The sequence below is a fragment of the Magnolia sinica genome, chromosome 7, assembly GCF_029962835.1.
Source record: "Magnolia sinica isolate HGM2019 chromosome 7, MsV1, whole genome shotgun sequence".
Taxonomy (NCBI): domain Eukaryota; kingdom Viridiplantae; phylum Streptophyta; class Magnoliopsida; order Magnoliales; family Magnoliaceae; genus Magnolia; species Magnolia sinica.
Genome location: NC_080579.1, coordinates 29,457,651 through 29,483,533, shown reverse-complemented (window position 1 = coordinate 29,483,533; position 25,883 = coordinate 29,457,651). Strand labels below are relative to the sequence as shown.

Here is a 25,883-nt window from a genome sequence, read left to right as displayed (position 1 = left end):
ATCAATCATTTTGATAGACGTAACCCACTCTTCAAACCCCTACGTACTTTTTTTAACCTTGTGACTGTCACCATGGGTAATTGAATCTCAGTTTGGCTTCATTGATCTCTTTCCATAGTAGTTCCCTTCGTTTGGGTGTGCATGGCCCATACACAAATGTGAAGGAACCTACAACGTTGCCTACTAACTCCTAGGATCCCTATTCCACGCAATTGCAATTCCTCTTGAAGCACCTTCCACATTCATTACACCCCAGATGGAGTCGAGGCGGATTGAATAAAATGTTTCGAGTTTTGTCTCTTAAATTGAAAGAATCTGAGCTTTATATTTTGTACGTACCTTCCTAACGTGTATCTTCTTTGCTTTAGTACCTAGTCACCTTAGATTCTAGCTTAGCAAGCTCCTTCCCTTCTTGCTACCACTTTTAGTGCTGTGTGATTCGTAGCTCACCGAACACTCCTGGTCGATTAATTCTCTCCACCCCTTGGGAATCTTCCTCTTGGTCTTCTGCCTTTGCACTTTTTGCATCTTCTGGTTACCTTTGTTCTCCACGAATTGGATAAAGGTGTGAACATCATCATTATTTGCTCTGAAAGACAGATCAACCTTCTTCCCCACTAGTTCCAACATATATCTATACCATGCCAAGTCCTCTTTCAACATCGCACTATATCCTTCAGAAGCTCGATAGGAATCTTCAAGGAAGGGAACAGGGGATGATCACTTGCCCGACATGGAAGCTCCCTAACTGCCTCAAGGGGTGTCATGTTAAAGGCATTAAGAGCATCATCATACATTCGACACTTGCCACCTCTGTAGTTGGATAGAGCGGGTCTACGTCCTCCAGATCCAAGATGTTGTCTTCTCCGTTAGGATCTTCATCCGATACGAAGTCTAGACTACCTCCTTGACCGACTAGGATGGGAGAATTGATGTCTTAAGAGCAAAAAGCCATCACTTGGCTGGAGAGGAGGCCAAGTCACTGCATCTGCTGGGAACTCTAGGTTGAAGCATATGAAACCCCCATTCCCTTGATTTATAATGCTAGAGTCTAGCTCCCATGTGTGGCATTTTAAGTTTTGAGTCATGTGATGATAAATAGCACGACACGTCTCACATGGCAACTGTGGCTTGAGAGTCATGGGGGCCACCTGAATCTGAGACGTAAAGTCAACCGCTGCCTTCGCACAAGTCAATTGACGGTTTGTATGCGAGTGCTTGAGAGACTAGACATCATTTCTTACGACACGTGTCCTCATGAGAGCAAGCAAATCCGAGCCATTCGCCAACTATGTAGGACACTTGTCCCCATACTTGAACTCCTCTCGAGTATGTTTCTTTCTCTCCACTATTCTTGAGCCATTGATGTCCGCTCGAGCTGAAATTTTCCTTCTGAAGCAGGTAATCGACCTTTGACCCTCTCCCAAACCTTCATATGCTACCTTACCTAACCCCGGTTTCGAACCAACTAAGGAAGCTGATCCAGATCATCCATCATCGCATCGCAATGCTCAGAGAGGTCTAGATTCAATCACGTCTATTCTCTCACTACCCCTTTGGCTAACTCTCCCAATGGGAGACACATACCCCCACCCTTTGACGCACAACTCTCCACTCCCTGCCACATGCCGCCTCACCTTGAATCCCCCTCCTTTGGTGCTCCCCCCCACCTCTCTTCACCCATTCTTCACCCACCTGCATGGATTACCCTTCCCTGATTCCTTACCACCCCCACAACTATTCGCTCCCCTCCAACATCAACTGTAATCTTCTCTACATTCTGCCATGTTACTCTTCGTCTCACGCAAATCCTGGTTGCACTAATCTCCTCCCTCTTAGCACTTAGCAGTCAATGGATTGATGTCAATAACTTCACCTAAGCACGACCCCAAGGCTTCAAAGACATCTGTAACCCATAACTCTAGTGGTATCCTCCACAACAGAAACCAAACTCCCACTTCACCAAAAAGGGAATTCTTGGCCCATCAATCTATCACCATTACTGGTTTCGTTGAACAGAAAGCTGCTGCAACTATTTGGTCGAGGTTGGCATCGAGCCAAACATATACCCACAATTCTGTTTCTCCCAGCACCTTAATGATGCTTCCACCTGAAGCCTGCAATATGCTAAAAACCACCCTTGCACCTCCTGTAATGCAGCGCCCTTTCCTGTCTTAACAAACAAAGAATGTTGTAATACAGGCCGGGTCTCCTTTAGAAGGTTTGGATCGACGCTAACTACCGGGACTCCGTTCTCCATTACCCTTCATGCTCACCGCTCTTTTCTACCCTGAGAATCATCCTCATTTGGAACTTCTTTACCCCCTTCTGCTTCTTCCTTACAATTGCCAACTACTGCTTCAACGAAGGACTTTGGAACCAAAACTGGCTTTCCATTATCTCCAACCTCCCTCTCTTTCTCTGTTCTGCCTATGCGATCAGAGTGTCCCCCTCCCCCCCGGAGCTTATGTTTTTCTGCCCTAGCCACAACCACGAAACCCTCTCCCCTTTTAGCTCCGCTGCTAGCCCTCTTAAAACCACCCAATAACACACCCACATCATTCGTCGCATTTGGACCATAATGAGCTTTCTGTATGACAATCAGCTTACCATCAAAAGCCTGGCCATGAAGCTGTTCTATTGCACTCCCCAGCTCCTCTGTCTGCATTCGCACAAAGGCAAAGGCCCAAAGATTCAGCGTCTTCCTATCCCGAGGAATAACTATATCCATCACTTGACTGCATCTTCCAAATATGCTTTGGAAGTGGCTAACCGTGCATTCCAAGGGAAATCCTTCAACGAAAAGAGTAGGAAAATCGTGCAGTGAGCGGCTGTGGTACTCCTTTCTCCCTTTCTTCCTGTTTGAGACCACCTGCCATCCTTCTTGGTCCTCCGGTAGAGTTGCAGAGATCCCTTCCTCTACCAACTTCCCCTTCCCCTTTGCGCCCAAGCCTAGCCTTCTGCCCAGCCTGTGATGATTCTCCCTGTTCAGATTCCTGCGAGCTCTGCTTTGCCACAATAGCTTGAGGAAGATAAATCTTTTCCTTAATCTGCAGCTTCCCTCCGGCCATTCAATCTGTAAATATCAATCGACCAATGGATCGATTGTATGGAAGAAGATTGAGAGTTCTCTAAGCATAGAAGAAACCCTAGAAAACCAAGACGAGGTATGATTAATCATATTTTAGATTAATGGATATATTATTTTGTTAATTTTACTGGTTTTTGTATCACTTTGTTTTTCCATTGTACAATTGCAATATGTGGACTGTGTTTATTGATTATATATTCATGTTTTGGTGTTTTGTCAGGTTTGCAATTTGCAAAGTCTTTTAGTCCATATACTCTATATAGTCTATTACTCAGTACTCTATAGTCTATGCCGATGGTCTTATAGTTTGTACATGAGCAGATGAAAATAATAGCTGATAGATTCATGTATCATATCAATTTATAAGAACCATAAAACATTTTGAGGTCAAAGACTCAACACAGCTTTCAACATTTCATCCTGATAGGCGGCATTCTTCTGGACATATCAGGACACCATTGAGTGAATATCCAGAACCCAATACGAAAGACGAAAGATTCTTGAGTTTCCATTTTCCCCTGATTTTTTTTGGCCAAATAAATAGAACATATGGCCCATACGGGCCGATACAGGTCCAATACATCTGCATCATGTCTGTATCATATTGTTTTCTGCCTACAGGCCTATCTGACCAATGTTCAGAACCTTGGTTGGAAGACTCGGTCTGCAAAAAGGTATGTCCTGCTTCTCTGGCGTGCACAGGGAGTACTTCAGTGTGGGATCCAGTGCATTGCAATCCTGCAACCAATCAGGGTTTTACCATACTAGAGGCTTCCTCGTCTTCTACACCAGATGTTCTCCTCTGATGCCTCACAGTAAGGTTTGGTCGATCTATTTACTTTGAGCCTTGGATGAATATCCTTTTCTCTTCTTTTTGTCGGAAATATGGATTAAGAAGATCCACTTGAGATATGTCTTTGGCCAGGGTGGACAGATGGGATGGTGGAGCTAAGCAACATGCTTGGTTTGCTTTTACAAGGGGGAATCATGATCTTTTACAGTAGTTCAACAAGTTGCAACACATGGTTCACAGGGAATCAGTTAATTTTCATTTAGAAAGATATAATAGAGTTTGCAAATTTGAAATCTTAGTGAACTAAAGTTGCTATTGAAAAGGATGAAGATATTTATGCATTGAATCCTTGACTGTGAGGAACATGGTTATGTCTTTGGCCTGGGTGGGCATAGATGGGATGGTGGAGCTAAGCAATATGCTTGGTTTTGTTTTTATGAGGGGGAAATCATGATCTGAAATACTAGTTCAACAAGTTGCAACACATGGATCACAGGGATTCAGTTAATCCTCATTTAGAAAAATATAATAGAGTTTGCAAATTCAAAATCTTAGTGAACTAGATCGATCAGCGAAGTCAGCATGGCTTAAGGCGATGGACAGAAAAGAGGGTGAAAAAGTTATCAGCCAAGTGCAGCAAAGTAAGTGTCGTAGAATGTCTGTGGTCTTGGTATCCCCAATTGAATGATGGCTGTGAAAGATTTGCCAAAGAGAAGAAGAGTGGATTTTGTTAGGATCCATTTTCTAAGATGGCAAAAGATAACCGTAGGTTGATCATGGAGATATGGAATGCCAGCAATAAAGGTTTCATGTTTAATTCTTTCCAGGGAGAATGCCAGGGGATAGCAATTGTGACTCGGTGTCGGTGGACCCAGCTGGAAAGACTTGTATTTGTTGTTCTTTGGTCTGCTCATCAGTAAGGGAACAGTTTTTAAATAGATGGGCAGTTCCTAACAATTACCTGAAATTATGAACCAATGTTTGGGCTATCCCAACATAAAAAACAGGTGGGGCCTTCCATGGTGTACAGATGGCAATTTCAACATTTTTTGGTTTCGTAGGAAAAGATGAGAGGGAGCTGCATTACAACGTCTATGAAGAAGTTTGCGGAATTTCTGCCAAATAACTTGGTGAATCTTCCCCTGAGGGGTGATAGGTTCACCCTGTCAAACAATCAGGAGGATTTGGTCATGTGCATGCTTGATTGATTCCTAATATTGCGTGATTGTTAGAGTCAGTTCATGGGAGATGCACAATCAGTTCTTCCAACACCGCCTCAGATTTGTGCCTATTTGTCTCAAAGGCATCATGCATGACTATTGAAGTGTATGCTTTTGAATTTGAGAATGGTTGCTTGGGGTATGATGCCTTTGTCCAAATGATTGTTGATTGGTGGTGAGATTTCAATTCCATGTGGAAGGGTGGGCAGGCTTTAGGATGTTGGAGAAACTGCAATCTCTCAAGGTCAAGCTAAAAGACTGAGGAAAATTATTTTGGAGGCTGACACATTTTAGAAGGAAGAAATTGTTGAGTAATATTGAAGTATTTGACATGGTGGAGGAGAATGGTGATCTTGAGGAAAGGATGGCGGAGGAAAGGGAGGTGTTCAAGTCTGGGTATCATGATATTCTTAGAAAGGAAGAATCATCTTGGAGACAAGAATCTAGAGCAATGTGGCTTAAAGAGGGAGACACGAATACAGCTTTTTTCTACCTATATGATATCCAATGGTGAGTGTAGAGCAAATAACATTCAAAAGTTGCATATCCAACTTTACATAGGCAGCCAGCTGATCCCTTTACCTGTATTACTGCATTTAACTGAATTGTTTTTGGTTGCTGTTTTGATATCAGTGGAACCCAAAAATGTGGGACTGCATGTGTGTGTGTGTAAAATGCAAATTGACTGCAAATAGCTTATCAACTAATGTGGTAGTATAAGTGGCTTGTCCAGTGATGCAGTAAATACGACCTGTGTTCTATGGCTTATTTTTACTATTCCTGATATCCTCACGGTAATTTATGTGATTTTTTTTTTTTGCAGGAATAGGTTGGAAGTCTTGGAAAAAGCGTTGGTTCATCCTGACACGCACATCTTTGGTTTTCTTCAAAAATGACCCTGTCAGTATATGTCCAGTACTTTTGAGTGCTTGTTTTGAAACTGGTGTTTGATTTGGTTTGGTAGTTCCTTCTGTCACCATATTTTGAGAATATGCATCATTCGCTGGTCACATACAATTTGGAAATTGTAGCAACTTAATAGGACCAAAGAAAATAGTAGTGCTGCTTCTTGTCTATAACAACTCTGCAACAACAGTGCAAATTTAAATGGGAATAAATTTCATTATGACCTTGATCTGCCTTTAGATGTGCTCTTTTATTCTAATTGGATGGGGAATCTATTTACTATTACATTTAGTTGGAAAACTTGGTGCCATCGTATCTCAGTAATACAGTCTAATGAAGAGTTCATAACTTTCAGAAATATGTTTGTATTATTCTCATGAAGGTCTTAATCATCCTAGGCATTTGTATTGTCTGTGGTATTTATATATCCATTAACAATCTTTTTGTATCTCTTCAAATTGTTCTCTTTGCTGTCGTTCTATTTAAAACAATGGCAATTCCCTCTGCTGTAAAGAAGCTTTCTAAATTAAGACTGAATGTTAGATTTGAAAATATTGGTTAAGATTGCAAATATACTTTTCAAAGTAGATCTCGCTGATTGAATAAGAGGTCTGATGAATTGCAGCTGGCTGTATACACTGCTAAAATAGCAGATACAGATATATATCCCGGAAACAGGATACTGCTGCAGGGGATTTCCTTAGATGCTGAATATGGAAAACATGATGCTGCAAATAGCACCTCGTTGCTGGAAATAGAATATAAACTGCAGGAAATAATATCCAATTAGATTTCTGGACCCCAGATTGCAATCAGTTAGAAATCTGGGTCATCCATACTATTCAGATGTTAATATGGGCCACACCCCATCATCGGATGACATGTGCAGTCCACCCTTGGGCCCCTTTAGCATTTATATGCTCGATCTGTGGCCAGGATGCATCATCCATGCTTGTCTGATTAATGCCCTTTGATGAATATTCCTTTGTACCTTTTCCTCTGACCATAATTCAAATTGATAAGCTTTCTTGATCTTCTGGATGTGTTGGGTGGCAAGTTCTTATGTGATTTGTTCGAAGTACATTGAGACAGTGGGTGATGGGGACATCATGCGCACGCGCACGCCCCCCACCCTACGCACGTACTTAAGGAGGAGGAAGGCCCCACTATCTATCTGGATTGACGACGACATCTATGGAGGACTTCTTAGTTTAGGGGGCCGTGCTATGGAGCATTGGAGTGGACCCGATCATCATAGGGATTCCACCATTGGATCTCATGATCGTGGTCCACTACCCTAGATGATCTAGGATTTTGAGTTTTGGTTATTATCGTTATTAGAAACATCATGAACGGTTTTGATTGCGTTGATTAGTTGTTATTTTTGTTACTTCGTCTGTAAGTAATAGTGTGCACACATGGCGTGACCTTTGGGGTTTAGGGTTTTCTTATAAGTAGGTAACCCCATGTAGGTTTTTTATTTTCATTGAAGCTTATGAATAAAATTCTGTGTTTTTTCTTCTCCATCCCTTTGAATTGAAGAAGCTAATTGGGTGCGAAACCCTCCATTCCTCGAAGGGCTAACTACCGTGGTGCGAAGCCACAACTATCTCAAATCATCTCCATCTCTTCCACCCCACATCTACCATCTTACACAACCCTCCCTTCTTCAGATTTATCTTTTTCTTGTGCCCAAGTTCTCCACTACAGCAGATTTTTAGATTTTGGCCCATCAGAGGAGTTGAAACTTCGGCGGAGCACCACGCACACACAGGAAGGCGGATCGTTGTGAAACTTGGTGTGAGAGTGGGCCTCCCTTGGCCGACCACACTCAAGGAGTCGTTTTTCAATTTCGTGGGCCCCACACACGTGCGGCCAGACAGCCACGCACGTGCATCTAAGTGGGTCTACTGTCCACACGCAGGATCCTTCTCGGGTTCTTCTCTCTCCTCTATTCCCTTCCTCTCTCGCCTTAAATCCCAAACCCTAACCCTAGAAAATCCCAGATCCTAAGTATTTTCAACTTTTGCAAACCCTAGGTTTTCCCCTATTTGTAACATGGTGAATCTCTTGAATTGGGGAGCAATCCTTTGTAGGATTGGATGAATCTACACTCCATTGGGTATTGTTTGGTTTACAATTCTACTTGATCTTGCCCTAAACGTGTGTACGCCTGGACCCCCGTAAATTCCCGTTGTTGAATGTTTGAATGTATGTGGGAAGTGATTTAAAAAATTTTTTTTTTTTTAAATTTTTTATTGATTGTTTAGAAATTGGTATGATCTAACGCTTGAAATCTCTCACCTCATATTTAATTTCATGTCCTGCATCAAATTTGGTATCAGAGGTTAGGTTTTTCATAGGGGAATGCATTGCATGTTTAGGGTTTAGTTTGTTTGTCTATTTTGCATCAAGTCTCATCATATGAGGCTGTTTAAGACCCATAAGTCACAATATGAGCCGCTGAATTTTCTATTGTCAGAAAATCCCCAAATTTCTTGGCTGAATTTTCTGTTAACAAACTATTTGGGCAGTTATATTATTGGAATTTTAGTAGTGTTGTGTAGTTTCCCTCATATAGAGTCCTACAGGATCATTTAGTCCCATTTAGACGCATATAGTTGTATTAGAGGGTCTTTGAGTTGAGTGAGTGGTTGTATGCCCACACGTACTGGTCGTGGTTTTGGTTTGCACGCTACATTAAACATGGAGCAAATGCAAGAGTCAATGAACAACATAACCCGACAGTTTGAGTCTTTGGGTAGGCGTTTGGAACAACGTATTGACCAATGCTTTGTACAACTTAATGCGCGCGCTACCCAACTAGAGACCTCCGTCCGGGCAAACCCCACCATTGTGGAAGATGCCCAGTCTCAGGCAGGTGGTCAGGAGGATAGACAAAGGAATGAGGGTGGCCAAGGAATGGGTCATGGGCGCGCACCCGTGCACCCGCACTGCGAGGGGTATCATGATCATTATGACCTAGATGCGCAACTCCTCAAGGGAGTTAGAGTGGAGGCCCCTACGTTTGATGGCCACTTGGACTCTAAAGCTTTTCTAGATTGGTTGGTCGATATGGACCACCATTTTGAGTGGTATGACATGTCGGGTGCTCGTCGAGTCCGATTCGCCAAAATGAAGCTCGTGGGCCAAACAAAGAGGTTTTGGGCTACTGTGGAGCGAAAGAAAAAAAAGGTCGAGGGAGCCCCCAATAGTCCATTGGGGAAAAATAAAAGAAACTCTTAAGGAAAAATACCTCCCTTTCTCCTATCACTTGAGGTTGGTTAAAGATTGATAGTCTCTTCGACAAGGTTCTATGAGTGTAGCTGAATACATTGAGAAGTTCGAAGAGTACTTGACCCGGTGTGAAGTTGATGAGGATCCCGTACTCACTCTTGCTTGATTAAGACGGGCCTCCATTCTGACATTATGAGAGAGTTGCTCGTCAAGGACATACACATTCTTGAACAGATGTATCAAGTAGTGTTGGAGGTCGAGCAATACCTCAAAACACTTGTGGAAAGGCGGTTTGAGCCTCGTGATTCTGGTGCTAAAGCCAACTCTTCTGGGGCTAAGCCTAGCACTGGATATCAATATAAGCCTTCCAGTAGTGTTTAGTCTGGACCCAATGATGATGAGGGTAAAGGAGTTGTCGGGTCTAGCTCGCACAAAAGTGATGCGACTAGGTGTTTTAGATGTCAGGGGTTTGGTCACTTTGCCCACCGGTATGGCACGAGAGAGGGCACCAATGTGTTCCTTATTGATGGGCAAGTAGAAGTAGTGCACTTAGAAAGTGACATGAGGAGGAAGAATATGAGCTAGCAGAAACCCCTTGTGATGAGGAAGATGGAGCGCAAGAGTCTGCGACCCTTGCAGTTGTGTGTCGCGCCTTTGCACAAGCAAAGAATACCGACGATTGACTCCACAACACGACCCTCTATACTTACGCAAAATGTGGTGATAAGAGCTGCAGGATGATCGTAGATAGTGGTAGTTGTACCAACGTGACATCAACTGGCACTGTGAGCCGTTTGGGCTTAAATCTTGAAGCCCATCCTCAACCCTATATAGTGTCTTGGGTTGAGGAAACTTCCAGTCCAGTCTCGCACCGTTGTCTTGTTTCTATTCAGTTTGGATCATATAAAGCCACACTTTAGTGTGATGTTGTTCCTAGGAAGTCTATTGATCTTGTCCCTATGTCCCTGTCCCATAGGTCATCAGAGTCTGCAGAGTCTTTTGCACATCACATTCATTCATTGCATCAAGAAATCAAGCAAAAGATCAATACTAGTAATGAACATTACAAAATTTCTGCAGACTAACATAACCGATTCAAGGAATTCAATGTAGGGGACTCTGATGGTCCGCAATAGGCCAGAGCGGTACCCTCAGGGAGCCATTCGTAAATTACACACGCGTAGCGTTGAACCATTCAAAATTATAAAACGAAACAGTTTCAATACGTATATGGTAGATCTTCCACTTTCCATGAGAATTAGTTCCACATTCAATGTGGAGGACCTAGTTGCATTTCAGGGGACCACTGATATATTGTCCAGCCTTGCATTGAACTATCCTGATTCCCCAGACCTTTACCTTGATTCACGGCTTCTTCCCGACCCATATTCCCAACCTCTTACCTCTCATACCTACCCTTTTCACACCCAGAGAGGAGATGGAGGATATTCTGGTCCATCAGATAGTATCGACGTCGGACGGCAGATTTTAAAAGTTCCTGGTCAAGTGGAAGTTACGCCCAACTTCAGACAGTGCGTGACTCACTGAGGAGGAGCTTCATAGACTTGATCCTGACATCTTGGAGCGGTTTAGGAGTTTTGTTTCGCCAATGGCGAAATCTTTACAGCCGGGGAGAGTTGATGAGGATATCATACACACGCGCATGCCCCCCCACCCTACGCACGTACTCAAGGAGGTGGAAAGCCCCACTATCGATCTGGATCGACGACGACATCTATGGAGGACCTCTTAGTTAGGGGGCTGTACCATGGAGCATTGGAGTGGACCCGATCATCATAGGGATTCCACCATTGGATCTCATAATCGTGGCCCACTACTCTAGATGATGTAGGATTTTGAGTTTTGGTTATTATCGTTATTAGAAACATCATGAACGGTTTTGATTGCGTTGATTGGTTGTTATTTTTGTTACTTCGTCTCTACGTAATAGTGTGCGCACATGGCGTGACTTTTGGAGTTTAGGGTTTTCTTATAAATAGGTAACCCCATGTAGGTTTTTTTCATTGAAGCTTATGAATAAAATTCTGCGTTTTTTCTTCTCTATCTCTCTGAGTTGAAAAAGCTAATTGGGTGCGAAACCCTCCTTTCCTCGAAAGGCTAATTACTGTGGTGTGAAGCCACAACTATCCCAAATCATCTCCATCTCTTCCACCCCACATCTACCATCTTACACAGCCCTCCCTTATTCTGATTTTTTTTTTTTTTTTTGTGCTCAAGTTCTCCACTACAACAGATTTTTAGAGTTTTAGAGTTTGACCCATCAGAGGAGTTGAAACTTCGGCGGAGCACCATGCACACATCGAAAGGCGGATCGTCGTGAAACTTGGTTTGAGAGTGGGCCTCCCCTGGCCGACCACACCCAATGAGTCCTTTTTCAGTTTCGTGGGCCCCACACATGTGCGGCCATACAGCCACGCACGTGCATCCAGGTAGGCCTGCTGTCCACATGCAGGATCCTTCTCAGGTTCTTCTCCCTCCTCTATTCCCCTCTTCTCTCGCCTTAAATTCCAAACCCTAACCCTAGAAAATCCTAGATCCTAAGTATTTCCAACTTTTACAAACCCTAAGTTTTCCCCTATTTGTAACATGGTGAATCTCTTGAATTGGGGAACAATCCTTTCCAGGATTGGATGAATCTACACTCCATTGGGTATTGTTTGGTTTATAATTCTACTTGATCCAGCCCTAAACGTGTGTAGGCTTGGACCCTCGTAGATTCCCTTTGTTGAATGTTTGAACATATGCGGGATATGATTTTTTATTTTTTATTTTTTTTTGTGATTGTTTAAAAATTGGTATGATCGAAAGCTTGAAATCTTGCATCTCATATTTAATTTCATGTCCTGCATCAGTGGGCTGCGAGTTGCTTATTTGTTTCGGCAAGTTCATTATGTTGAGTTTTCCATAATGGTAATGGTGGCCGTAACGACCACTGCCATTACCATTATGATCCAGGTCGTAATGGTTACGGAATTTTTTTTTTTGAAAAAAAATGCTTGGGGAGAGATTTTATAGAGAAAACTGAAGTGTAGAGAGTCCAAATTCACCTTATGTAATTCTTGATGGTTGCCTATAACTTCTTGAGATTCCTTGATGAGAATTTCCTCATAATCATGTTATAGAGCATAGGCAATCTTTCAATTTGAGGTTTCACAATTTCATCATTAGTTTTCGTAACCAACACCTTTTTTTTTATGGGTAAATAAAATTTTATTCAGAAAAGAAAGAAAGCAGCCACAATATACAACAAACGAAAAGCTGAAAAAGAGAAAACAATGGCCAGCCCTCTCGCAACAAATCAAACAGCCCATGATCACAACCAAAACAAAACAAGGACCAAGAAAGGAGGACTTATCTCCAGTTCTGAGTTATCAGGTTGTTTTTCTAAAGCACCATTCTTCCAATTAGAAGAAACTATTTGAAGGCATTGACTTGGCGCAAGGAGAAGATTTAAGAACTCCTTTAGTAAGACTATCTACTCATTTGGCAAATTCGGCTGGCAAATAACGGTTAAAATTGATGTTAAAGAATCTGTAATAACTCTAGTTTCAATAGTTGCTGACTCTAATCTCATGGGTTTGGGTTAGATTTAGAATCCCAAGAGATCGTGGGAACCAAAGCACCTTATACTGTAAACTATCCTGCCTATGGAGCCTGAATAACACTTTTAGGCTTTGGACGAACTCTTTGTTAGTCTTATTTGAGTCCTTGATGCCGATCAGTCTGGAGTAATTAGATTTTTCCCCAATTTTGTGTCTTGGATAATGCCATTAATGCTTATGGATCCACATCTCTGATTGCACCCCTATAAAAAAAAGAGCTTCACATTACCAACTAGTGATCCTTTCCATTTCAATCAAGTTTTTCCCCCCTCTTTTCACCTCCTTTGGTGGGCAACTGGTTCCTGGTGTTCAAGGTATGCACAAATGGTTATGGTCATTACGAAAAGTTAATGGTGGCCACTGTCGTGTGTTACAGGGCCGTAACGGTTATTACGGAAAATACAGCCCGTAATGGTCTGTAACGCCATGTTATGGCCCTGTAATGGCCCGGTAATGGGAGTTACAGTCGGTTGCAGGGCTGACAGAGGATTTTTTTCAATGATAAAAAAGGAACCATAACGGTTGTTATGGCCCATATCGTGACAGTCATGATTGTGGCTGTTACAGCCACCGTTACCATTACGGATACCATGCTTGTATTAGTTGATCAGCCTGCCTACATTTTTCTCTTATTTCATCACCTTGTTGAAGTTCTGATTCAATCTTCCGTCATAACCATGGTCTCTTGCAATTATTATAGCATCACTTGTAACTTGCTCCAATACCAAAAAGAAATTCATATTCAAACAAAACAACCAAGTATGAATCAGTAAATTTATTATTTCATCAATTGTAATACCAGCCAAAACCCATCATCAATATATATATATATATATATATATATATATATATATATATATATATATATATATATATATAACACGCACACACACTCACACCGTATTGGGATTTCACCACCTATGAGAACTCGAACCCTCCACCAGGTGTTGAAACTCCTGAGAGTCTACCACCAGATTAAGAGTAAGGACCCAAACCATCATCAATATGGTTTTCCATCAATGAGCTGTGTTTACAAATATTATGCAAATGGATATTAAGCCTAATGAACCCTAAAATTACATGTAGTCTTACCTGTTGGATCATCGTAATCTCAACCATCAAGACCTACTTAATACAGTTTTAAGGAAAGCATTTAACTCTTTAAACACTTCGTCAAACCTGAATCCACACTCTCTCTCTCTCTCTCTCTCTCTCTCTCTCTCTCTCTCTCGTTATAAACTTATTCTGGCAATCCAGTTAAACCAAACTTCTGAACACAGCACTTTATCCCCAAAATAACAGTCTCTAAACAGGCCCTCTATTAACTTAGAAACACCATCATCGAATTCTGTGTGACCCCAAATTGGGTCAACATCACAAGGATGCAACTGCTGAAGCTGCTTTAAACTCTTCTGCAGCAGTCATGAACTCCTGCATCACATCGTTAGTCCTTTTTTCTTGTGCTGCTAGACATTCCAGCTTCATATGGTACTTTGGATGGCAATGGGTGCAAGTACTGATTGTTTTTTGGTTGATCTGCAGAGTGCTCTTCCCCAGAGAGGCGGAGAAGTGAATTTAACTTTGGGGGGTATTGACCTGAACAATTCAGGGAGGTACACATGATATATTTCATGCTAGAACACTTATCTCATCACCTGGATTATGTTGTTAACAGTTTATTTGCAGTGTGGTGGTTAGGGAAGATAAGAAGCTGTTGACTGTATTGTTTCCTGATGGACGTGATGGACGGGCGTTTACCCTGAAGGTGCTTCACTAACTGTTCGATTTCTTTTTTCTTTCAGGCAAAAGGAGCAACTTTTCATTCTTACTGGCTGTAGTTGTCTGGTTGATTCTTATATGCTTTTGGCTGTTATTCTTCTTGTTACTGGATAATCAGGCTGAGTCGTCTGAAGATTTATTCGAATGGAAGACAGCCCTAGAACATGCTTTGGCGCAAGCACCAAGTGCTGCCCTTGTGATGGGACACAATGGGATTTTTCGGAATGACACTGCTGACACAATGGATGGATCTTTCCAACAATGTTTGTGCCTCTCCTTTAAGTTTCATTCATAGTTATCCAAGGATGAATTGTTTGTCTGCTGATTTGCTCCTCAATATTGAGATTTTTGTACTGAAGCATGCTACCTTTTCTACCTATGCAACACAGGGAGAGATAAACGCCCTGTCAAGTCAATGGTTGTTGGCAGACCCATTTTGCTTGCTCTAGAAGATATTGATGGAGGTCCATCATTTCTAGAGAAAGCTCTTCGCTTTCTTGAGAACTTTGGTAAGTTTTCATCCCAACTTGGATTGAAGTTAATGCAATTCTTGTATTGTTTTCTTTGGTCTTTCTTGAGGAAGGTGTCGCGATGTTATCCTTTATTAAAGCCGGGTATCTTCACTTAGTTTGTCAATTGGGGGCGGTACCTCTGGTGCCGGCAGGCTGATTTTCAAAATGGAGTCCCTTTGACGCCGATTGGTATCACATTCTTTAAGTAAAAAATCTACTTTTTGGCAAGCATCACTAGTTCTTTTCCTATAGAGGAACCATAATGTCCCTCTCATCAACAAACATGCTTTACTGAGCTGTAAGATGCCTTGCATTCAGGAGCGTGGTTTGGGGATTCAAACTGTTGATTTGACGAGTTCCACGGTGAGCGCGGAATGCCGTGGAAATCTCTAGGAAAAATGCTTTGCGAGATAAGAAATTTCTACAGTGAAGATATCAGATTATCTCGATGTACATTGGTTGTATGCAGTGTTTTATGCGACTGTATGAGTTAGAAGGAACACACAAATGATTTTTTTTCCCTTTTTGAAGGATGATTGATGTTTATTGAAAAGCTGCTCAGCAATTTGCTAAGAACAGCAAATAATTACAAGAAACTAGCTTTCATTGTACAATTAGAAAAAAATGAATTTCTTGCTGTACATTGGTTGTATGCAGTGTTTCAAGTGACTGTATATGTTAAAATGAAGGGTCAGGTTTCACACAAATGATTTTGCATTCTACAATCAGAAAAAAACATAGAGAAAAAGAAGAAAAGAGGGATATATAAATGAAGATAACATATCAAGAATACCTTTGCATCTGATTTTAGAATTCTTAGTCCTATTGGCTGGTAACTTGATATTTATGTCAGTGTTGGTAGATGACAAACAAAAGCAACAAAATCATCACTTCCTAGTCCCTGCTACGGGATTGTCTGCACTAGATGTGTGTTAATATCTCTTCAGTTACATACACATTATGTTACATTTGACTAGGGAAAATAGTCCTTTTTTTTTAATTGGTATTTAGTGCAGCAATGTTAATATCCATGGCCGCACCAATGAATGGTTGGATTTCATATTTTTTTTTATCTTATTTATTCTGCCCTTGCTATTGACATTTGTTTCTGAAGAGCTTCTTTTGAAAGATCTGAAACCTCTGGACATTTATGATGAACAAATTGACTCTTAAACTTTTGCCACAGGAACAAAAGTAGAAGGAATCCTGCGACAATCTGCTGATGTTGAGGAGGTTGATCGCAGAGTTCAAGAATATGAACAAGGTTGTGTTTTATTCTTCATGATCCAAAATCAAGATCCTTGTCTTCACATTTGTTCATAGCATTGGAAACACTTTTTGATATTTTGATGTTGGAGATTTATTCATTTCAATGTGATCATTTATTGGTTCCTGAATGCCTTTGTCATGCTTATATTTCTAAACTGGAGGCTATCCATTTCATTGGCTTTCAGGGAAGACTGAATTTGGTGAGGATGAGGATGCCCATGTTGTTGGGGATTGTGTCAAGGTATTGCACCAATATGCTGCCCCCCCCCTCTACAAAAAAAAAAAAATAATCCTGGTTAGGTTGAGGCTTCTATTTGTTTCTGTTTTGTTGGTTCACTTTCTATGATTTGGATCTTTCAGCACGTCCTTCGGGAGCTTCCGTCGTCTCCTGTCCCCGCAACATGCTGCACTGCATTACTAGAAGCATATAGTAAGTCCAACTAATGTTTATCATCATATATAGGTACTGATGTCTGGTTTTTTGTGCAAAGTCATTCTTTGTACCATGAATGGTTTAGTTAGTGTACCTAAGATTGTTCTAGTGTATTTGTTTCCAAGATCATATCTACCATTTTCATGCAATGTGTCACACTAGATCTTCTGTAGTTTTAAGCTTATATCAAATACCTCTCACTCATGTATTTTACCGAGAACAGGTCTAGGTAGGGAAGTAGCTTCTTTGAGCATCTGCTTTGTGCCAATATCTTTTGCATGTGCTTTGGGCACACATTATTAATGTTGTGGATTGGCCTGCATGTATGTGTCATCTGCACCATAGATGAGTTGCTACAATTTGTTCAATTGTGATGGATGTACATTGTAGCTTTGCCCATTTCTAAAATATTTGTTTGTAAACACAATTTTTGTAAATGTTTCTAAAACATTGGCAATAAATAACACCTTAACTAACACATTAATTAAATCACTAACAACAAAGCACGACCATTAGTCTTAAATCTTCTTTTAGTTATTTTGCATCAGCTTTACGAATTTGGTTTCACCCCAAAAATAAAATAAAATATTGAGACGTTATATTTAATGCCAAGAAGGAGAGAATTTGAGAGAAAGAGATCATATGGGGCTGGGATGTCCAACCTTCTCTTATTTATAATAATAGAAGAAAAGGTAAAATTACATATATGCCCTCATATGAAGGAAATTTTTTTAAAAAGGCCAAATAATGAGAGCATGAAAAAAAGATAAAAGGCAGGAAAATTAAGGACCAAGGCCCATAACACAAAAATAAGGACAAAGGCCCATGACATATAAGACCTAGGCTTATGTACCTGTGGGCCTATGGGTGCAAGTGCGTGTGGGCTTATGATTGGGTCCACAGGTACATATACTCTGGTCTTATATGTTACGTGTCACACCCTAAAATTCGGCACCCATGTACGATGACCTCGGTCCCATATTCTAGGTTATGACTTATGAGATAAATATCTTACAAGGTTTATACAATCACTTACAATCCATCACAATATATTGAGAGTAAAATATAAACTCCAAGTTTTATACAATCACATTCCAAACAACGCTTGTTTCTCTCTCCAAAGGCCTTAGAGAATTGTCATAATTGATAGCTCCCAAATCACGGAGAGGTCCCTACCTGCTTTTCTACAATGCTAGGCGAAGATTAGCTCCATCAAATGTAGAGGCATAACCTAAGAAATGCTGAATCAAGGAAGGTAGACTAGACCCCTCGGGCAAAGCTACAATGCATGAAGAGGTGGTCGATAGACTCCTCATTTTGCATACATAACATAGATGTTAGGCAAAATCATCCCATGCCTACGCAAATTGTCGACAGTGAGGGTACTCCTCGCCTTGGCAAGGAGCCACACAAAGGCACCAACTTTTGCGTTGTAAGACCCGTTAAAGGAGGGAAAAGAAGTTGAGGCTAAAGGGGAATCATTGAGGACCTTCGGCAGTGAGGCCACTGAGAAATTGCCCTTGGCATCCAACAACCAAGGAAACAAATCTTCAGAGCTGGGAGGGGGTTGAATATCAATCAATAGCTGCAAGAGGCGAATGAATGCATCCAACTCTGTAAAGGGCGGCTGGATTGATGTACCACCCCCTTCGGAGGAGCCATATTTACTGTTGATAATCTCTCTCCACTAGGTCCTAGCTTCCGAACCAAAATGCCATATCCATTTGCTACGGAGGGCCTAATTAACCAAATCCAATTCCGGAATGCCAGCTCCCTCTTCTTAGTAGGGTCGACAGACCTCAACCCAGCTCAAAAGGTGGAACTTGTGCGAACCCGAGGAGCTTTTCAAAAGAAAATCCCACCTTAGTTTGTCTATCCTAGAAAGGAAAATTTTGGGGCAATGGAAGATAGAAAGCGGGATGGAAGGTTGGACAGGGTTGCTTTAATAAGGGTTAGATGACCGTTAAGAGAGGATGTGACGCTTCCATTGGGCAAGTTTACCAATGCGAAGGGGGAGGCCCAGATACAAAGAGTGTGGGGCAATGAAAGATAGAAAGTGAGATGGAAGGTTGGACGAGGTTTCTTTAGTAAGGGTTAGATGACCGTTAAGAGAGAGGGTGTGGCGCTTCCATTGGGCAAGTTTACCAATGTAAAGGGGGAGGCGTAGATGGGAAGAGTGAAAGAAGCTAGCTTTACCCAATATCTCACTCTTACAAAGATTGACTTTTAAGGCCTTAAACTGCCTCAAAGTAGTGGGTGATTTTTTCTGAGGTTCTCAACTGACTCCTTGGCCTTGCAAAAAAGGACGGTGTCTTTGGCGAGCTGGATGTGAGTCACCGAGGGGCTAGAACTCTATACCTTGAACCCACTAAAAAGGCCATTGGACTCCCCCTTTCGCAACATCTTGTTGAGGCCTTCCACAACAATTACGAATAGGAAGGGGGATAGCAGGTCGCTCAATCTCAACCCCTTAAAAGAGGGAAAAAACCTTTGGGGGGAGCCATTAACCAAATAGAGAACATGGTGGAGGAGATGCAAGTTTTGATTCATGAGGGCCATCTCAAACCAAAACCTAGACGACTTAATATATAGTCCAAAGTTGGACAAATCAATGTGGTCAAAAGCTTTCTCAAGATTTAGCTTACAAATGACACCACTCCTCCCTGACTGGTGGCAGGAATTGATTCATTTGCGGGTGATAAGTGCATAATCAATGATTTTATGATTGGCTACAAGTGCACTTTGAGCTTTAGAAACCACCCTGGATAGGGCAGGACGGAGTTGGATGCCAAAACTTGAATTTTGTAAAGATCCCCCATCAAGCTAATGGGATGGTACTCCTTCAAATGAGAAGCCCGCTCAATTTTCGGGATAAGGGCGATGAAGGAGGCACCCATCAATTAGGGGAGCCGTTTGTTGGAGAAGAAATTAGTGAAGAAAGCAATTAAGTAAGGCTTAATCCCATCCCGTAAAACGCGGTAGAAGGCTAGGGGAAACCCTTCCGGCCTTGGAGCCTTATTAGCCTTGAGTTCCTTCTTGAAAAAGGGAGCTTCAGGAGCCTCCCACCCCTTGGCAGAGATCCGGGGGAATTCGAGAGAGTCAAGATTGGGAATGTCCCAGCTTTTTGAATAAAGCAAGTTGGAATAAAATTATAAAAGGAGATGTGATGACTAACTGCTTATCCTTAATTCTGGACTCACCAATGTTGCCATTTCGTATATGCGGTCATGTCTGATTGCACAATTGCATATATATGACATGGCCGCACAATTGCGCGCGCACACACACACACACACACACACACATATATATATATATATATAGAGAGAGAGAGAGAGAGAGAGAGAGAGAGAGAGAGAGAGAGAGAGAGAGAGAGAGGAAAAAGGAAAAAAATGTTAACAAAAAAATAAGAAAGTAGGGAGAACCTTTCTAAGTTAATGGATAACTAATTTTACATATTTAAAATACATTTGAGTGAAATAAAATCAATTAAACAATGATTAAAAGTTACAACATCAAGTCATTAACATTTAAGTATATAGTTAACTATTAACATTTAACACTCAATAAGTAAGAACTAAGAAGTAACGAGTAACTAACAACAGAATGAAGAAGCGATTTGTTTATTATTGGTTGTAGAAAATGGAAATATAATTTACAAGTTACAAGTCATACACTAAGTCACTAACAAAATAATACTAATTGCTATATACATTGATCTATTTACCTTTGTGACATTTGATCACCTCCATCGTCATCATCTCCGTCATCTCCTTTTTCCACATATACTTCTTTTTCTTCTGTTTCATCATCATTTGTATGTACTAATACTTCATCAACATCCAACTGTTGATCTTTAACTTGATTATCATCTTCCCTTTTTATCTCCTCAATCTCTTCCTCGAGCTGATTGCTACTATTAGCCCTCCCTATCCTTCGCCTTTGAGCGAAGTAGAAGTACCTTCTCCAGGCGTCGATCCGTGTGCGGTATCTTCAACTAGGGCCCATATCAACTCCTCGCCGACAAAGACCAAGTCCTTCATCTATACGAGCCACTCAATATCTGCATCCAAGTCATCTAAGCAGATAGGTTAAAAGAAATCAGGATTTTCTTTTCTAGATTGGAATCAGTCTTGTAATTTTTGATTGTATTAGATGAAGACTACGTCGTTGAGCTTCTTTTGTTCAAGACGATTCATTTGCTTGGTGTAAATTTGCATGAAAGAAAGTGCATTAGGCATTAACTTAGCTTGTGCTTATAAGTTACACACTTACAATTATCCCAAACTATAACATATTAACATTTTCATTTTTATTCAAACTTACCGTTTCAAACATGCTTCAGTTGCGCTTGCAATCGCTAGCAGAACACGTGACTCCAAGAATCCTCAAGGCCAACTTCTTTAAAGCTGAATCTTTCTTATTTGGGTCCACTCCACAAGCAACCCATCAGTCAGCTGAGAAAATAGTTTAAGTAGGTTACATTTTGTAGATTAGATCATAAAAAACTGTTTGTAAGAGAGTTGGAAAATTCATACTACTTCGAGGCAATTTCATTGTCCAATGCCTAATGACGATATCCCTTGAGAATATGCCCTCTTTATATAGAAGTCCAATAGAGCTGAGATCTTGTGTGTTCTTTTCTATTTGGAATTATTCTTTCCAACATGTCAATAAAATTAACTATATGTATAGTCTGTGCTTTCACCGGATCGGCGGAAGCGAATAAACAAGCTAGGTTAAGAATGTAGGCATCCGAATACAATGGAAATACATTTGACTGCCCCATCTTTTATCTATAATATCTATAATAGGCTTGTAATCATGCTCTTTATAGTTAAAATGGTCCATGATCTTATTTTTCGCTCTCTCCATTGCATAATATATGTAACCCATTGCTAGCTTCTCATCCCTGTCCACCAATCGCAACATAGCGACTAAGGGCTCATATGCTTTTAGCGCCTTTACCACTTGTGTCAAATTTTTTTGCGAAAGGATTATTTGTTGAACCTGTTTCCCTTTAACCTTCTTTGACTAAGGCCCAATTGTAAAATCGGTCAACACTCCAGCTTATAAGTTTCGATTTTTTTGCATTTAATCTTTATAGTGTTAAGAAGGCTGTAGCGAAACGGGTGACTGCTGGACGTAGCAAGTTACCCCTAAGGTGTTTTCTTATTTGACTTAGAAGAAGGGCGTATTTGTACATAAAGATCGTGATTCTTTTTGTCATTGCAATCACATTTAAAAATATCCAACATATATCTTTTAACATAAGATCTACATAATGGGCCGTACAAGTGGTCCAAAATAAATTGCGCTTGTTCTCCATAAGACGACAACCGATAGCTACATAAGAGGCCGTGTTGTTTGTAATTAGTTACAAAACGTATTCTTCCCTTATTTCCTTAACTGCACTATCTAGTAAATGAAATAAGTAATTTGTAGTATGAGAATGGGCCGATATACCCAATGAGGTTTGGGCGAATGGTCTTCACCATAGGTTTGCTCCCTATAGGTGAGGGTTCGATTCCCCTCCTTGGCTTTATCCGATACACGTGGTTGTGGGTGATTGCGTGTATCCGCAGGTCTCACTTCAAAAAAAGAGGTGGGGACACCCCGTGTCTTCAAAAAAAGAAAAAGAAAAAAGAATGGGCTGATATATCCACAGACTTTAAGTACATTGTCCCAACTGGACAATTCACCAGAAAGTTTATAAGAGACCGACCGGATCTATTGGTCCATCCATCGATCATGAGTGAACAACCATATGCTTTTCACGATTTCTTATATTCGGCTATAAATGATCATGTATAATCAACCTTGACTTTAAGGGAGACTTTGAGGCACGTCTCCCTCATTCCATGATATGAAGGAGGTTTAAGCCCAGGTCCAAATTAACCTATTGCCTCAACCATAACTTTAAAGCCTTTTGATTTAACCGTGTTGAAAGCAATGCTGGTTTGGTAAAGTTGTTTGACCTTGGTAAATGTACAAGGTGTTTGAGCATTTATCGGGGTCAAAAGCTTTAAAGCTTTTTTATATAACTGTGTTGAAAGCAATGCCGATATATTGAATAGTAGTTTTCCTATCTTTTTATACATACTGGTTTTCTAAAGTTGTTTGAGCTGGCCCTTTGCCCCGACTCCTTTGTTCGACCACATATTCAGTGTGTGGTTTACATTGTCTATCCGTGGGCCCATGCCCACGAGCCCTTTTTGAGGCTGGTGGTGGTCTAGATGGGCCTGTTGACGCAGGGGAGATAAAGATAGCTTCATTTACAGCATCAACTACGTTTATATCTTTGTACATATATTGTTCCATAAATTCCTCCTGACGTAGGGCACTATTGCATCTCTTTCTCGATTGTTTATCCATATAAACCATAATCTCCCTTCGGATTTCTGAAGTAATGTTCTTGCATGCTTTTGCGTTTGACCCGTGTAAATGTGCAAGGTGTTGCTTGTGCCTCACAATGCTAACGGAACCCACATACCACATAACTCATATACTATATGCATCTTAGCCATAGCATTACGATAGTGCCCATACATCCAACCTGAGTCGTTCGACTTGGGTTTCAAAGAGGAAGATTGAGAAGAAGACATGGTATTTGATTCTTGTTATAACTTGTAACTTGTAATTAGTAAAAACTAAAAAGACTAAACTAAAGTAAAGAGTAAAGACTGAAGAGATGAGAGAGAGAGAGAGAGAGAGAGAGAGAGAGAGAGAATTACAATTACACAAAAAAGTTTGAATATAAAATTCTTCAATTAATCAATCAATCTTGTCTTGAATCTTGTAGTTGTAGACTAGTAGTAGAATGTAGATTAGAATTACAATTACACAAAAAAGTTTGAATATAAAATTCTTCAATTAATCAATCAATCTTGTCTTGAATCTTGTAGTTGTAGACTAGTAGTAGAATGTAGATTCTTGCCCTCTTTGAACTCTTGCTTGATTCTTGAAATTTGAATCTTGACTGGCAACTTGGAAAATGTAAAAAAAAATGTCTTGCTTGACTCATCTCTTAATTTAAATGTAGAGAAAGAGAGATAGAAAGTGATATAGATTCAAATTTCAATAGAAATGATCAAATGAATGTATAAATTGTAGAGAATGTGATGCAGGACATGAAATTTAAATATGATATGCAAGATTTCAGGCTTAGATCATATTAATTCAGAACAATCACATAATAATTCCACATCCCACACAAAAAGCTCAAACATTTAAGTAAAAGGGAATCTGCACGGGTCCAGGCCCACACAGGTTAGGACTGGATCAATAAAATTATGGACCAAACGATGCTCAAAGGGAAATAGAATTCAGCCACATATGCACAACAATCAGTCCCTAATCCAAGGGATTCTCTAATTTCAATTCAAGGAACCCTAGAGTGAGAAAAAGGGACAAATAAGTTAGAGATAATGCAATGTAGGGTTAGGGTTATGAAAACAGGTATAAGAATGAGGAAAATAAGGAGGAAACTTAAACCTGGGATAGTCCGCGTGTGCGGACAGCAGGCCAGGGCCTGGCGCACGTGCGAGCGTGGCCCGATTCCCCGAACCGACTCCTAGGGTCTGGTCGGCCAAGTAGAGAATGATTTGATGAGGATAAAGTGAAGAAGAGATGAGAATATTGAGAGAGAAGGAGGAGAGTTTGGGAGAGATAATGTTTTAAGCTTGCTTGCCCTAACACATAATATTTTATTATGATAAAGCATAAAGTACACTACAGGAGAATAGGGAAGTGTGCACATGCACTTACACTAAAAGAGCCCACTAACCACACACAGTACACAATACTATACACTAGCATTCTCTATACTCCCCCTCAAGTTGGAGCATAGATGTTGATCATGCCCAACTTGTCATGAACACGATGAAGAGTATCTCGACTCAAGGACTTCGTAAGAACATCAGTAAGTTGATTCCCAGATCGAACAAAAGGAGTGACGATTTCCTTATAAGCGACTTTCTCCTGAATAAAGTGACAGTCGACCTCAATATGCTTGGTTTGCTCGTGGAAAACTAGGTTACGAGCAATATGGATGGCCGCTTGATTGTCATAGTGAAGAGGAATAGGATCCGAAGGAGGATAGCCAAGTTCTTCAAGAAGATTGGGAAGCCACACGAGTTCACATATCGCATGAGCCATAGCACGATATTCTGCTTCAGCCGAGGATCGAGCAACAACTGGCTGCTTTTTGCTCTTCCAGGTTATAAGATTGCCACCTAGGAAGGTATAGAAGTTGAATGTAGAGCGGCGATCAAAAGTACTACCTGCACAATCAGCATCGGAATAGCCAGAAAGATGAAGATGACCATGCAACTGAAAGCGGAGGCCAAGACCTGGGGCTGATTTTAAATACCGAAGTATGTGATAGACAGCCGTGAGATGAGAAGTATGGGGAGCTTGCATGAATTGAGTAACAACCCCCACCGCAAATGAGAGATCTGGGCGAGTAATAGTCAGGTAAATAAGCCGGCCTACAAGTTGTCGATACATCTCGGGATTAGTAAGGAGAGCACTATCATCTGGTCAAAGCTTTTGTGAAGTATCCATGGGAGTGGTAGTAGGCTTGCACCCTAACATGCCGATCTCCATGAGAAGATCAAGCGCATATTTTCGTTGTGACAAGACCAATTTGGATGATGAGCGAGCAACTTCAATTCCGAGGAAGTAGCGAAGAGGACCAAGATCCTTGATCTCAACCTTAGTCTTCAAAAAATCTTTGACCTCCCTCATTCCAGCAGAATCACTACCAGACAAAACAATATCATCCACAGATAATGAGAACCATGATGCCCGTCGATCGACGACATATAAAGAGAGAATGATCGGCATGACTACCAAAAAAGCCAAACTCCAAGAGAGCCTGACTAAATTTTTTGAACCATGCACGTGGAGATTGTTTGAGTCCATAAAGAGCCTTCTTTAACCGACATACAAGTGCAGGGTTATGAGAAGCAAAAAAGCCAAGAGGTTGATGCATGTAAACTTCCTCTACAAGATCCCCA

General features: G+C 40.9%; 1 protein-coding gene across 4 annotated transcripts in view; it reads left to right on the top strand.

Annotated features, from left to right (window-relative positions):
• LOC131251259 (rho GTPase-activating protein 7) overlaps nucleotides 1-25,883 on the top strand; it is a 107,704-nt gene that overhangs the window by 15,028 nt on the left and 66,793 nt on the right. For all 4 annotated transcript variants that reach the window (XM_058251875.1, XM_058251874.1, XM_058251877.1 and 1 more), the window contains exons 3-10: nucleotides 5,928-6,004; nucleotides 14,413-14,483; nucleotides 14,557-14,635; nucleotides 14,768-14,912; nucleotides 15,039-15,158; nucleotides 16,348-16,425; nucleotides 16,616-16,671; nucleotides 16,791-16,860. In XM_058251875.1, coding sequence (XP_058107858.1) covers nucleotides 5,928-6,004; nucleotides 14,413-14,483; nucleotides 14,557-14,635; nucleotides 14,768-14,912; nucleotides 15,039-15,158; nucleotides 16,348-16,425; nucleotides 16,616-16,671; nucleotides 16,791-16,860 — 696 coding nt within the window. The remainder of the gene's footprint in view (nucleotides 1-5,927; nucleotides 6,005-14,412; nucleotides 14,484-14,556; nucleotides 14,636-14,767; nucleotides 14,913-15,038; nucleotides 15,159-16,347; nucleotides 16,426-16,615; nucleotides 16,672-16,790; nucleotides 16,861-25,883) is intronic.